Source organism: Excalfactoria chinensis, chromosome 5 (genome assembly GCF_039878825.1).
Source record: "Excalfactoria chinensis isolate bCotChi1 chromosome 5, bCotChi1.hap2, whole genome shotgun sequence".
Classification (NCBI taxonomy): domain Eukaryota; kingdom Metazoa; phylum Chordata; class Aves; order Galliformes; family Phasianidae; genus Excalfactoria; species Excalfactoria chinensis.
In genome coordinates, this window is record NC_092829.1 from 50,466,548 (window position 1) to 50,481,538 (window position 14,991).

The 14,991-nt window shown below is 46.8% G+C and overlaps 1 protein-coding gene across 1 annotated transcript in view; it reads right to left on the minus strand.

The window, feature by feature from the left end:
- CRACR2B (calcium release activated channel regulator 2B) overlaps nucleotides 1-14,991 on the minus strand; it is a 39,245-nt gene extending 24,254 nt beyond the window's left edge. The window contains exons 1-3 of the mRNA XM_072337848.1: nucleotides 14,894-14,991; nucleotides 12,654-12,747; nucleotides 592-847 (exon numbers count right to left, since the gene is read on the minus strand). Coding sequence (XP_072193949.1) covers nucleotides 592-804 — 213 coding nt within the window. The 5' untranslated portion in view covers nucleotides 805-847; nucleotides 12,654-12,747; nucleotides 14,894-14,991. The remainder of the gene's footprint in view (nucleotides 1-591; nucleotides 848-12,653; nucleotides 12,748-14,893) is intronic.

The window sequence follows — 14,991 nt, forward strand, 5'->3', positions numbered from 1 at the left end:
CCAGCATTTGTTTACTCAACAAGACCTACCAAATATTAACTATAGATGTAGAAAAGGATGGGAAAGGAGAAAAACACTACACACGTAATAAAAACAATGAAAGAGATCCTGTTAACAAACACAAAGCTAAAAAAAACCAACACACATAATGCCAGAGCAAAGCCATAGTTCAGGTCTACCATATGTTTTTGAGACAAGACCTCAGCTATGACTAAGACAAAAAGAAGTCACACAGCCTTTCTGTGAAGACTGACAGACTTCTTGTTGCTGTTTATAGTTGTGCTATTTTGTTTTTAAAATAAAAGATTTTTCTCCCCCAGATTTCCCATCTGTTGCATGCTAAACATTGGCATGAATTGTTGCTCTTTATCTATTTATTTATTTATGCATTCCTTAAAAATTTGGAACTGCAGTCACACTTGTCCCAGGAACTCCCGAGGGGCCTGAGGTCCCTCCTGGATCAACTGGCTTGGCCAGAGCACAGCTCCCTGAAATCTGAACAAGACAGATGTGTGTGCATCCACCTTGCCAAAGGGACGTGCCACATTCTCCTCTCTTCCGCTACTGATGACTTCACGGCTCCTCTCTCACCTGCATGTCCAACTTGGTGATAAAGCCCTTCTCATCCTTGTCACAGAGCTGGAAGAGTTCCCTCGCCTTTTCGAGCATCTCCACCCGCACGTCCTCCAGTTCGCTCATTTGGCTGGAAGGAGAAGCACTGGAAGCCACTTCATCCTCCTCATCCCCCTCCTCTTCTGCTTCCCAGTGGACATATCCCAGGAGAGAGCTCCTCTGGTTCTCCATCTTTTCAATGCCTTTTGCCCCAGGGCAGGGGAAAATGGAAGAGCTGTGGGGCAGGAAACAGAGAAATCCCAGTCAAACACAACTCACTGCTTCTAACCCACACATTATCTAGTTATACACCACACTGGTCTGAAAGAACCAGATGTGAACCTCAGCTGCAGAGCAGGACAAAGACAGTGAGGAGGATCTGTGCATGAGATGGAGGAAAAGAGGAACAGGAATGCCTCTCCCAGCCCTCTGCCACCCAGACCCCACAGCTGACCATCCATTTCTGATGTTTCCTTGTGAACGCTCCCCAAATACTAATTCCATCCTCTTTCATGTTATTACAGCATACATAAAAAAAAAAGTCAGAACATTCCTACACTGAGATATAAGATGGGAAAAAATTAATAAGCTGGGCACTCCTTCCCCTTTTACCTCTATTCTGAGAACTCAAAAGCTGCCAAACAGAATTTTAATCTGAAATGCTCACATTTGTAGGAAGGAAACCACACAATTACAGAGACATTTCAGATGCCAAAGAAAATAATTCCCATTATTTACAAGTACCCAAGACAAATGGTTTAAGCGCCCCTCTAAGCTCAGTTCTGGGGCAGTAAAGATGTGTACAGCACATCCCTACCCCAACCCACCTTCCAAATTACTGCTCCCACATAACACACTCCAGACAGCTTTTTGTCAGCACCAGCGTCACAGTTCTAAGCCTTGCTGCACTGCTTTGAGCTTTTCCTCCTGCAGATCCATGCTCCGCATTGCAGGGCAGAAGTGAGCTGTGCAAGCAGGCTGCGAGCAGATTTAAACATAGAGCTAGCCAAGACAGCTCGGATCTTTTTGTTTTTTTAAGTCACCAAGAAATTAAAAGCCACGTACAGATGCCATGATAACAAGCAACTTAATTCTGTTTGTACTCTGAGTACACTGAGATGATAAAGAACATGACGGCCTGGACGAATGTCACATGCAAGAGCTGCATGAAACTAATACAAAAGGAGAAGGTGATTATGTGCCATGCTATGTGACTCCATTCATTACCGCTGGTCTGTGAGCCAGAGGGTTGTTCTGCTTCAAAGAACGAGCAGAATGCTTCACTCCCCCTTCAAATCAGTAATTTTGCAGGGCATCCATTTAGTGCCACTTGAAAACATATCTGTTTGAAACTCTGCAGAAGACTTCCTGTAAGTTGGTGCTATTCTATGTTTCTAGTCAAGCAATCACCCCTAGCAAGCAACAGATGCAGAGCTGGGCCAATGCTTTGGGGAGTACTGTAAGGGAAGGAGGAAAGAAAGCATGAGAAGTATGTGGTGGTGGGTAGGGAACTTTCACTCTTTCTTCAAATAAGCCCTTTGACTTAAGCTTCTTTGTATTATTAGGCCAACAGAGCAAAATGTAGAGGCTAAAGCCTGATTCTACTCGCTAGGTGAGCAGTCAAATTGTTGCTGATGGCAAATCTGTACACGTTAGAAGTCAGAAAGAAACAGAAAGAACCTCAGCTTCCTCCTCATATTCAAGTAAAAGTTGTAAAGTTAGACCTGAAAGAAGAAGAAAAAAAAGACCCAAATATCCTTATGTATTTTACAGGTTATGATGGTGAGGAGTCAGATAGCCACACTAGCGAACTGTATTTACTGGCTGTTACACGGGCCACCTTGCTGAAATCTTCTGACAGATCCATTTCTTCCACAAGTATGTTCAAAGCAAGAGCAAAGACAAGAATGAGGACAAAAAGAAAAATAAGGAACTGAATGTGAAAAAGCACAAAAAGATACATTCTCTAAAACTTCCTTCTAGATGTCTAAGAGGGGCTGATGTCTCCCAGGAGTAAAGATCCAGATGTGGCTCCCAGTGGTGAGATGTCACTCGTAGGGGAACAAAGTAGCAAATATGAGACAGCCTCAGCAAGCCAAACACATGGCAGATCTCTGATGGGCTTCTCTCCTAGGGTCTCCAGTTGTTCATCTCCATCCCCATTTGTAAGGGCACTGCACACTAGAAATGCAGATGAGAGGCATGAAGCAGATCTCAGTCTAACCTGCCCCCATTACAGTTAGTTGCTGTAAGCTACTGGGGAGGAGCTCTATCAGCAAGATGCAGAGTACCACTGAAAGAGGTTGAAGGTCACCAGGGTAGCAAACCCAGGTACTGGTGTGCAACCGCAAGGCCAGCAAAGTCAGCTGAGGGACAGAAGGACCAGCCCCAAACCCCAGACTAGTCTGCCATAAATAGTGGAGACAGAAGAGACAGATAGGTACAGACACCTAATGATTTTGGCCAGCTAAACCTGCCATGTTCCACAGGGAGAAGTAATCAAGTCACCTCCCAGTGACAAAGACCTGTCAGAACTAATCTCTCCAGTTCTCACCTGGCAGGGTTCATTTCCCCGGCTCTCATCTGGCAGGGAGAGATAGCCATTAAGACAACACCAGTTAGGCATTTCCACATTTAGCTTGGGATCAGGGTAGTGTCTGTCTTTCAGGCCATCAATTTCCATTACCACAAGACCTGCACTGGGTCACAAAAAAGCCCATCCAGCCCAGACTAACAACTCTTTTCCAGGGTCTGGGAGATCTACCAAAAGATGGAAGTGTTTGAGACCCGAAAACACCAACAAGCTCAAACTGCAGGCAACCACCTCAGCACGCCACATTCTACAGCTCACCTTTTCCTCACAGTCAGCCCTGGTACCGCACAGTCCAGACTTGAGCAGATGTCAAATGTGCAAAAAAACCTGACACAGAGCTCAAGAGAGAAAAGACAGTCCTTAGGATCTGTGGATTACAACAGCTACCTCCCATTATGGTGTGTGCTGAGGCCCAGCAGGCAGAAATCCACTTGCACCTACAAGACAATCTTCCTGGTGTGCAGAGTCTGCAAAGCAAACACAGGTCATCTTGGACAAAGCACAGGAGGAACTTGACTGCTGGTAAGGATAACAAACACCAGGTGCTTTCCACACAGAGGTAACTCAGACCAGTTTTATGTGCATATTTTAAACCACTCTAGGCATAAACTGCAGTTTGTCTTGTGCAAAGCGGTGCCAGAAAATCAGCTGGATCTGACAGGCAAGACCTTCTGCTGGGAAATCACAAGACCTGAGTCTTAACCCTGACTCACTGTGCTGTACAGCCCTGGGAAAGGCATGTCACCTGCCCATGCTGGCATTGTCAAACATCCAATTTGATTCCAATTCTTCTAACAGCTGGCACTTTATTTTAAACTTCTATTCCTGGAGACTGATAATTACTTGTGGAACTCAAGCGTCAGAACAGTTTCAAAGCCTCATAGCTGAAGAAAAAGAACACCTGAACATGGAACGTGAAGGGTCTGCAAGTTTCAGCCAACAGAAGAATGAACACAAGGCTGCATTTCCTGGAAAGTGGAAACACTGTTTTCAAGATAGTGTTACAAGGTCATGGTTTCCAATTTATTCCTCTCTGCATTCTTGTTATTGTAGCAGCAGAGCTAAATAGGTAAAGAAAAGTGACTCAAACACCACCACCAACCAAGCCCTTATCTATGACCATGAGCACCGTGTGCACATGACAACTTGGGGGTTTTTAATCAACCTGTTGAAGAAAGGAAAGTGGGAAGCACAGCCAAACTCCGCACAGCTGGTCCTCAGATGACCTCAATCACAGGCAGGGCACTGTACAGACTCTGAACGCACAGCATTGCTAGCAGTCCTGCCAGAATGCAGCACAAGGAACCTACAGTGAACAAAGGGAAAGCTAAAGACGACTGGCTAAGTGGCTTACCAGGATTACGGTGCAAGGCTTAGAGCTGTAAAGGAAAGCAGGTTTTTGTGTTCCTGTACTACAGCATATTTGGTGACGCTGTGGTAGCGGGGATACATAAAGAAGATTCCTTATGGGCATGTAGTAGGTGCCCAAGCTGCACCACAAAACAAAGCATTCAGATCATCAGTGGAAGTTTCCCAGAGGAGATCCTGCACATCTCTGCCTAAGACAACATTATTAGAAACATAAAAACCTCACCCTGGTACAAAAGCTGAACGGTTAAGCTGGTTGTTGAAACAGATGAGAAGGACACACACCCATGAGAAGCAGTTCTGCAGCACCGAAGGGAACTACAGACATGCCTGAAAAATGTTTTTAGGGGGCAGCAAGGTGCCACAGGCTGGGCTACCTGCTCTCCAAGCTTCTTTGAAGGATCAGTCCCAGCCAGAGAAACCACCCTGCAGCAAACATGGGCTGAGCACTTGAGGAATTCAGAGGTGTCCTTCGGTGGGTGTTCAGGTGCGCTGATCACACTTCTGATGCATACACCAGATGAGGCAGACTTGCTCTCATGTCCCAGAGGTCGTTACACAAAGAGAGGAGAAGAAAGACCTTGGTGAGGTGTTTCTGCAGCAGAAGCCTGTTGTTCCAGCCCACAGCAGATGCAGAGCAGGAGCACACCCAGATCACAGAATCATAGAGCCATCAAGGTTGAAAAGACATCTAAGATCACCAAGCCCAACCACCAATCCCTCCACCCCTCCCTGACCCATGCCCACTGATCATGTTCCTCAGTGCCACATCCACACAGTTCCTGATCATCTCAGGGACAGTGACTCCACCACCCCCTGGGCAGCCTGTGCCAATGCATTACCACTCTTTCAGAGAAGAAATAATGTCCTATCTGAACTTCTCCTGGTGCAACTTAAAGCCGTTACCTCTTGTCCTAAAGATACCGAAGCACAAAACGTTTGCTTGCTCGTGGAATGGAAGCATTAGACAGGAGCAGCTGCATAACGAGTAGGATTTAAAAGAAAAAGGCAGCAAAAGCTTTATGGGCTCTTGTACCTCTTTAAATCAAAGACCTGCCAGTTGCTCTGTTTACTCCACCTTCCCTTCTCTCCTGCTCTTTTGAAAGCCAATAATTACTGTAAAAGCAGTGCTGTGTAGGACAAACCACCCTATAGGTGAGTAGGCTCTCGGATTTTATAGCACTGTGAGATTCAGTGATCTCACATATTTACAGTGGCTATCATTACTTACACATACTTACAACAAGTATCCTCATTACACACAAAAGAAGCACATATATGGACTGCATTACAGCCAGACAAGCCTCTCTGATGAGGTGAATGTAGAGAAGAAATGAGCCTTGCCAGAGAACCACGTCTATCTCCATGTCAAACATGCTTCTGTGCAGGCTGAATTTCCAAGAGTTGCTCCAAGACACCGGGCACCCATTTGGTGGAAATTGTTGTAAAAAAACTCTGCCACAGCCTCCGAGAAGGCTGGGAGGAAAGCAAGAAGAAAAGCTCCTTCCCAGCGTACTCTGTATGAAATTAATTCTAATCTTTCCCTTCTCATAGGAAATTTGCTTCCATTGTTTGAGATCTGTTTGGGTCGTTGTTGGGTTCTCCCTTCCCAAAGGGAATGGCAGGAAAAGAAATACATTGAAAAATTAGAAAAACATCAATTGTTTTATAAGGTCTTTTTTTTTTCTTTAAAAGTTAAGAGAACTCATACACACCCTGGGCTGTGAGCCTGCAATCAGGTGTAATATCTGGTACACACTCTCTCTCTCTCTTTTAATTGCCTGCACTTGATTGTACTCCTTTAAGGAAATAGGAACGAATCCAGGAACCTTTGTGTTGTTTATTCAGTGAGAGATTAGCCCAGTTTGATAGCTTTGAGCTAACCCACACTGAACTATCGACAGATGACTTCATTATGGGAGATGCCAACAAGATTAAGAGGTATATCCCAGAACCATGGACTGCTGGAATGGGCTCTAGTTGCGTGTTCAAGGACATACTCTGCTGCTATACACCATTTCCCTCACTCGAAGATCAGAAAGAAATTCTTCCTTATGGCTTCCCATGCCAACTTGCTCAACTCTGTCAAAAAAATCATGCCACAAAGAAACCCGCTGCATGAAGACTCTATGCCCCTATCTGCACAGAGAGCCTGGCACCAGTTCTCTATTTCCAAACATAAGTGCCAATGAACTTCTTGAAGCTGCACTCAGCACTGCTTTCTGAGCTTAAATTCAACAGGACAACGGAAAGCACCAAGGCAAGCCAAGAACTGTCAGAAGAATCCCTCTGCTATACAGACAGGTATCCTCGACACTCCAAAACAATATTATTTCTCCCAGAAAGTGCCACAAAGGCTCTGTCTCTGTAGCACCCACACAGCAGTCCTCAGCTAGCACAAGCCAAGGACACTTTACAGCTGTCACACTATCAGCGTCACAGTGTTGGCACTGCAAACACGGAGGGTGCGTGTTTGCTCTGGAACCGCTCCTGCTAATTGGGGTTTTGGCTTTGTGGGCTTGTTTGTCTTGGGGAGCGGGAGAGAAAGCATCAGTTTTTCCTCTAACAACATTTGGGCCAGGAGTTAATTCCCAGCAATTAAAAACAACATCCAAAGCACATTTTTTCCATAAACATCTGATGGTCTACGATGTGTCAATGCAACTAGAATGCAGCAGATTTTCCAGAAAATAAAGTACAAGCCTGCAGTAAGACATGACAAATAGCAACAGCCAGTTTAGAAACAACTCATTGCTACAAATTCCTACATTGGAAAAGCCAAACAAGTTCCCTGAAACTCTGCTGGCTTTTTTTTTTAATGAAACAAAACAAAACAGGCAACATCTCAAACAGTGCAACACTAGGATTTATCTCATATACCACAAAGGCAGAGGAATGGAAAAACCCCACAGTATTATGCCCTTTGGCGTTGAGAAGAACTCATTGTATTTCCAAAGATAGGAGATCATTCTGCACATCCACAAAGGACATGATTAGCCAGGAGAAAGTAAATATCATTCACTTAGTCAAGTAGAAAAGGCTCTGAGCAGTATCACATTTCCTGCTGATGCCACTGCTGTTAATGTTCTACCACAAGTATGCGGTTGTAGAGGACAGGGGCAATCCATTCAAGAACTGTAATTAAGAAAGATGGGATTTTTTTAATTGCCAAGAGATAATACAGCCTCTATTCACCAGCTGAGCACTCCTAGCAGTGTTGCGAAATTGAAGGCAGGCACTGCTCTGGGTACAGCAGTTAGCACAGTCTGAATTGAGCTAACAACCAAGAAAGAAGAGCTCCATCAAAGCAGACCCCTTGACTCCTCCTCTACTCCCAGGGTTGCTTGGCAGCCAGCAAGGCCCCACAAGGAAGAAGCTTCAGACCTAAGCTGGCATTCAAAGCTCTGCAAATAATCTCTTCAGGAAATGACATAAGTCCAGAACAGATCCTCTGCTTGTTGAACTGAACATCACCAGTGAATGCCCCAGAGCTGCCTCACCTGCCCCTTGAGCAAAGCATGTTTGTGCAGCGCAGGTTGTACCTGCAATAGCAACCAGAAGCCAGAGCAGTCCCACTAGATTCATGCCACTTGGTGCAAAGAACAGAAGTGAGGAAAGAGCTACATCTTCATTCATTAAGATCCCTGATCCAGAAATTAATGGCATACAAAGAACTTTTGACAGCCTTGTGCGGTCCAGAGCTCCCAAATCACACACGGATGAAACACCAGACCACCAGTCCCCTTCTGAAGTAGGAACTCTACTCTTGGGTATAGCACCACCTCACATTGCATACCGAGGAACTCTGAGAGCTGTTTCTCCTCCACCTGAGCCAGCAAGATCTGTGACACCTGAAGAGCACTTATTCAGAGGGCTACAGCTGCAGGGAGATACATGAAGTTAAGCGTTTTTTCCTCATCTCCAACCTCTCTTGAGAACTGGACAGAGTGATCTCAGCACTGTGATCATTTCTGGCTTGCAAGCTGGCAACAGGACAGCGAGAGAAGTTTCACCTCACTACAGTGAATCCTCAAGATGCACTTAAGGGATTAAAAAAAGAAAAACACATAAAAAGCAAGATTACTCAGCAGGAATGAGAGACTCTAGACAGCAACTCCCCAGAGAAGCCTCTCTGCAGCTGCTGCTCCATCAGTTTCACCCACGAGCAATGTATGGGACCCACGGACAGTCTGACCTTTCTGCAAATGCTATTCAAACAAACACAGCTGAGGCAGCTGGGTGAAGCCAATCATGGGAAGACAATTAACCCATTCTCTGCCTCACAGAAATGGCCACAGTACCTCTGAACGACGCTTGGTTATCTCTCAGTGGGGATCTTCCCAGGTAACAGCAGCACATCAAGCAAACTCAGAAGCTGATGCTGTCTGAGAGGTGCTTACTCTCAGCTCCCTTTGTTCAGCTGCTTTGACTGCTTGGGGAAATCAAACTTATTGTGGGGAAATCTTCCCTTCTTTGTTGAAGGCTGTGAGCAGCTCAGAAGCCCACAGCAACAACACTGATGCAGGGGCTACAGAAAATAGGGAGTAAGAGAAGCGCACAGGTGAGGTGGTAGAAAACTTCTGTAAGGTGGAGCAATAAAAAGATGGTAACAGATATCCTGAAGGTAGCTTATAAGGGAAAACTCACCGATATGGATGCCTTCGCTGGGAAATGCTGAGGCAATCTCCACCGGGGTGCAATCTCCAAGAGATGCTGCCTTAGTGGTGGTCAGCCCTTAAATGAGGTCTAGAGGAGGTGGAGTCATGCTCCACCCCTTCTGGGAGCACAGCTAAATTACACTCACCTGTGCTCCCAAAGCTGACACGACACTTGCCTCAGCTGATTAATCAGAGGTTCAGGCTGTCATTACCAATTTCCTATACAACTTCCTACCAAATGTTTTTAAAGACAAATTCTGTTTTCACAAAGTATGCAGGAAGAAAAGACCTTAGTATTCAATCTAACCAGATGTACTCAGAAAACATCCCAACCCCGCATACTCTAAGCAGTACTTTTTCTCTCCTTACTCTTGGCAAAGCAATGCAGCCACTGCAGTGATATTCTAAACCCACAGCTCCAAAACCAACTGGTCACCAGCATAGGCTAAACAACCTGCAGAATTATATCAAAATGGAAAGCACGTACTTTCAGTTCAACACTTGCAAAGACCTTGGGTAACCAAACCTGAAGAATTCACCACCTTTTAATTAAGCATTTCCAGCTCCTCAAAGCTGATCCCTGCATTCTCCCTCTGCCCCAGGAAGTCGGAACAAAATGTTCCTAGGCAGAAACTCTGCCGAGACACAGCAGCTGTGAGCTCCTTCATCTTTCCTTCAGTCAATTCCTCATCCAAGAGAGACTTTCCGTCCCCTCCCCGGTTCCACATGTTCTCTCCATGGCTGTCCCCACGTACCTCCAGCAGGATGGTTTTGCTCCCCTTCCCTGGAACCAGCAGTACTCCACACCAAAAAGCAAAGGAAGAAAGAACACTGCCACTGTTCACAGAGTATCTGAGCAGGTCCCAGCAGGAGGTGTGGTTTGCAGTGCTCCCAGTGCATCCCATCCCCTTTCCAATGCAGGCTGGCTAGCAGCAGTCAGTGCAGAAAAGGCACAAGGAACGCTGCCATTAAATTCCCTGGGCAAATTCCTCATAATCCTGCCTTGTGCACAGATGTGAAGGGGAAGGGCTTGTTCCTAAGTTGCCTTAGGCAAGAGGGAAAGAAATGGGAAGGAAGCAACAGTCACTCAGCAGTAATGTAGGGTCACACCAGCACAGCTGGAGCTTCCCGGGGCAGGCACGCAGCTTGCTGCCCACCCCACTTCAACAAGAACAGGTCTGGAAAGTGTCCCTGTGAGCCCTACCTCAAACCTGACGCCACTGACTTATTACTGCATGGCTCGTCTCACAAAGAGGAGCAAAAAAGCATAGGAAAAAGGAGAGGTAAACCAGGATCCTCCAGCTGGCATCTGAGGAGCAGAGATTTCATCAGGCTATAAACTGCAAAGGGAGCAGCTCCTGGCAGCAAAACATGAAGGGTCTGTAAGAGGTAAGGGTGGGATATTCCTCATATAGTTTTCTTCCACTAGAGAAAGGCAGCAAGAATGACCGCACATCCTTTGGGGCAGGCACTGGCTGCATAGCCAAGGCAAATAAAAATCAGACCAAGTGTGTTACCTGCCTCTGAGCAGGGGAACGTACTCACCAATCTGTTTATCGTTGCTGCAGAGATGTTTAACACTGACCTGTGGTCCCAGCCTGCACACCTTGTGTTAGCTGGGATACCGCTAAGAAGCAGAGAGAAGGAAAAGAGCTGCCCTTCTGTGCCTCACAGCCTGCCATGCCTCTCATCTCCTCCTGCAGGCCCTTATAAAGCTTCTCCAAGTACTGACCACAACAACAAGCTTATTGAACAAACAAAAAAGGTGTTTTGGAGCCACATTAATGAATCGTTAGCACTATGTGGGTAAAGGTCAAGGAAAGCAAAAAGTTATGGTTCCCATAGAAATGTTAATCCAACCATACTGTGTATCCTCTGTATTTAATAGTACACTGCTGAAAAGAAAAAGCCTTCATCCTCTCACAGGAAGTTTTGATTTAGCAAAGACATTCAACTACGACCCCCCCACCCTTTTATTGTCCAGAAAAGTGGATTTACAGATCAAATTGGATTAAATCAATCTTAGCATGATTGCAGCCTCCCTAATACTTCAGGAAGCAGTGAGGGCTCTCAAGCATGATTACAGACTGAATGCCATGTACCCAACCTGAACAGAGGAGAGGGACCCAGGCACCAGAATGGGGTGAGTCACCAAACCACAGTCAGCCCTGATCCTGTGCTTGGGTGCAGCAGGGACGTGGCAAGGAGAGAAGGGAGAGGACAAGCAGCAAATCCCTACACATCCACAGCTAGTGAGCATCAGTCCACTGCTAGGAGCTGTGCATGCACATACAGACGTTTTTCATTTGGGTATATACACTGCACATTTTTTGTCCATACTAATATCATTCAGTGAATCTTTTAAGCCAGTGCTGTGTTCTGCCAGGGCAGCTCTTCCCCTGCTGCAGAAGCTAAGTTTGCTGAATTGAGTTTCTCTTGCTATGTGCAGATGACATGGGAAGAGAACAGTGTGTACATCTCAACTGGATTAGTTGTCTGCATTCAAAACTGTGTTTGAAGCGCAGGAAACTGCTGAGAGCAGGATTGTGCAAGTACAGAAAGATAGGCTTGTTCACTTCCTTACCTGGGAGGCTATTCTTGAATACCAAGGACCCATCAAGAGGATTCAGACCCATAATGACTGCCACACATCATAAGGGGAAAGCAATACCCAACCTCAAGCTGCTAAGAGCTCTATGGGATCATCATGAACGATGTACTGCCACGCTGACCTCCCTCCAGCATAAATCTGTGTATTTCTGTGCTCTCTGACGAGCCTCTGAAATCCTATCGTTATATTTTACATAAAGCCCACAGCATTCGCCCAGCATGAGTAACTACAAGTGGTGCTTTTGCATGCAGCAGCTTAGAACAAGCAGCCAGATTTGCATAGGAAGCAAAAGATGTTTTGTGCCATAGTTAAAGCATTAAACCAAAGGGTTTTGTGCATCTGTACCGGAACAGAGGATTACTCCTCAGGTTTCATGTCTAAAGGGCAGAAACCTTGCCAGCTCCTGTAAGAGGTAGAGAGAATGAGGAGGAAGGAAGGGAGCTCTTGAGAACAGAAGCAAAGTGTGAAATGGAAGAAACTTGTATCTGCAGGGACATCTGCATTCTTTATTCCTCCAGTAAATCTGAATTCCTTTCCAGGCTCCCATGATATCAGACAGAATTGCACAGCTCAAGACAACAGACCCCTTGACCTCCAAAGACTGGGGAGCTGAAGAGAGGGACAAGCCCTTAGCTCTGCCAGACCTTGGGGCAGCTCAGAGGACACCGAGCTCTGCAGGCCCGTGGAGCTGCAGCACCTCCAACCCCAGCAGACAGACATGTGAGCTCCCAGTTCCGTGCCTTCTGCTTGCAGAGCAGCCAGGTAGCCGCTCCTCCACACTCACCATCCCTTTGGGCACAACCACACATACCTTCTTCCCTCTGAGGCTCCAGTGTCAGGGCTCCGTGTCTCACAGAGGAGAGGTGAGGTCTGGTTGCTCCTCCAGGCTGTAAACTCAGCTGTGCCTGCCAAGGGGAACAAGGACTCGGTCACGCTGTGTCTTATCTCAGTGATGACGCCTGCCTTCCTCCTTGGGCAAAGCTCAGCAGCTGCCCAGGAGGGCAGCTGGCCCAACACCCACTGCCAAGTCTCAGCTTCAGGTGATTCACAGTGGAGAGGGACAGACAGCTCTGCCAGCCAACCCACCTGAAAAACAGCATGGGTATTTGCATTTGGTCCACATGCCTGGGTTAAGTGCAAGTCGCTCTGAGCAATATTTACACATCCCATACCCTCACCCCAGCTCCTCCCAGCACAGCACACTGCTCACTTTCTCTGAACACAGCCCTTGCAGCAGGTAAGGCTCAGCCCAGCCAACGTCAGCCAAAAGTCAGACCATACGGAAAGATCTACCAATGCCACTGTGCCAGTATAGTCGCCTACAGTTCCAGTCCTCAGCAAAGGATGAGCTCGATCTGTTTTCTTCATGTTATGGAGGGGACAGTGGGTAGCTGAAAGCACTGCTGCGACTTGAAGGTGGTCTGCTGAAGGCCACAGAACCATTAAGATTGGAAAAGACTTCTAAGATCATCTAACCCGACTCTACCATGTCCACCGACCATGTCCCTCGGTGCCACATCTCCACGGGTCTCAAACACCTCAAACACAGGACAGTGACTCCACCACCTGCCTGGGCAGCCTTTGCCAAGTGTCCCTTCCCAGGTCCCTTCCCTTCTGCCAGCTTTGTTTTCCTCCTTTCAGGAAAGCACAGAGGATAGCAAAGGCAGCACAGCGCAGTTGCAATCAACCAGCACTGACCCCTGCAGCTTACACTCCTGGCAGCTCCCTGCACACAGCCTCACACACTTCTCCTAATTGCTTTACTACATCCTCAGTGTGGGTCACAGACACCGCGTAGTATTATGACATATCTGGTCAGATGGCTTCTTTTTTAATGCCACCATTGTTGATTCTTTCCCTTAAATGTCTGCCTGATGATATGGAAATGTGGAAGGCTGGCAGACACAAGCATGTGGCACGAGCAGAGCACACTGCACTGCATCCTGCAGCAGAACATTTGGTAACCCAACCTCAGCGCTCCCCATGCAGCTGCAGAGGTCAGGTTTGCTTAGCAAAAGCATAATTAGAGCCACGCACAGGGAAACCCATCTAAAGTCAGTCAGGAAGTTGAAGTTTTATGATGCAGAAAGGGGAAAAGAGAAAGTGCTGGAAAAAAATGATTGAGAGAAGCAATGAGAGCAACACTGAGCATCTCCCCATGGAGCTGCTGGGCCATGAACTACCTTAGAGGGAACACAAAGGACAAAGCCTCACTGATTGCTTCAGTACTGCTCCTTGGATGCTTCAAAACGGGCCATTCCGAATTCAGATGTCTGCAATAAAACAAGTGTTTTAAAACTTTAGCCCCTATGCAGACAGCAAGCAAAGGCAATGGGCAACAGCAGGAAAGGCACTGCACGGCTCCATGAAGACAACAGAAATAGTACAGCTGAAACCTCACTGCCTCTAACATCAGGGGCAGGCAAAGAAGTGGGAGGATTCCATCCCCAGTGCAGCCATATCGAGTCAAAAATATTTAGGCAGTGAATAATACGTGAGCTGCATTATAGAAACCCATCCTAGCTTGCTGCACATGGGGATCAATATCTGCAAAGCTCTCTGACCATGAAGAACAGCGTGCTGAGAGCTGTGTCCATTTGATTTATGTTACTTGCCTACTGAACCTCATCCCGTTGGGTCACTCCCGAGGCAGATAGGATGACAACAGAGCCAGCACTGCCTGCACGCTGCTGAAGACAGTCCCTTGTGGATGATAGAGCCTCAATCCACAACACACATCAAAGTGGGGTCGGGAGGAAGAAATCTTTTTATTTGCCAGATCAAAGTGCCTGGTGAAAGAATAGCCCGGGCTGATTCCCTGTCAGACCTAGAACAGAGGGTTTCCATAGCTCTCAGCAGACAGATGTGCTCACAACTTTATGTGAGACGCAGAAACAGACAGCTCTAGAAGTGAAAAGTAAGACAGGAATTGCTCCTGAACCTGTGCAGAGCAAGGCTGGAAGCCAGCAGCTCCCGTTACACATAACAGCCAGCAGCTCCATCGGAACAACCAAGGATTCAGCGGGTCAGTTTCCAACTGGGAAAACGCACTTTGTTTACCCGTCTCCTCCGGCTATTCCCGACGCAGCCACGTCTCCGGCTGAAGGGGGTCAAGTGCCCGGCAGGAAATCCTACAGGAAGGATCCGAG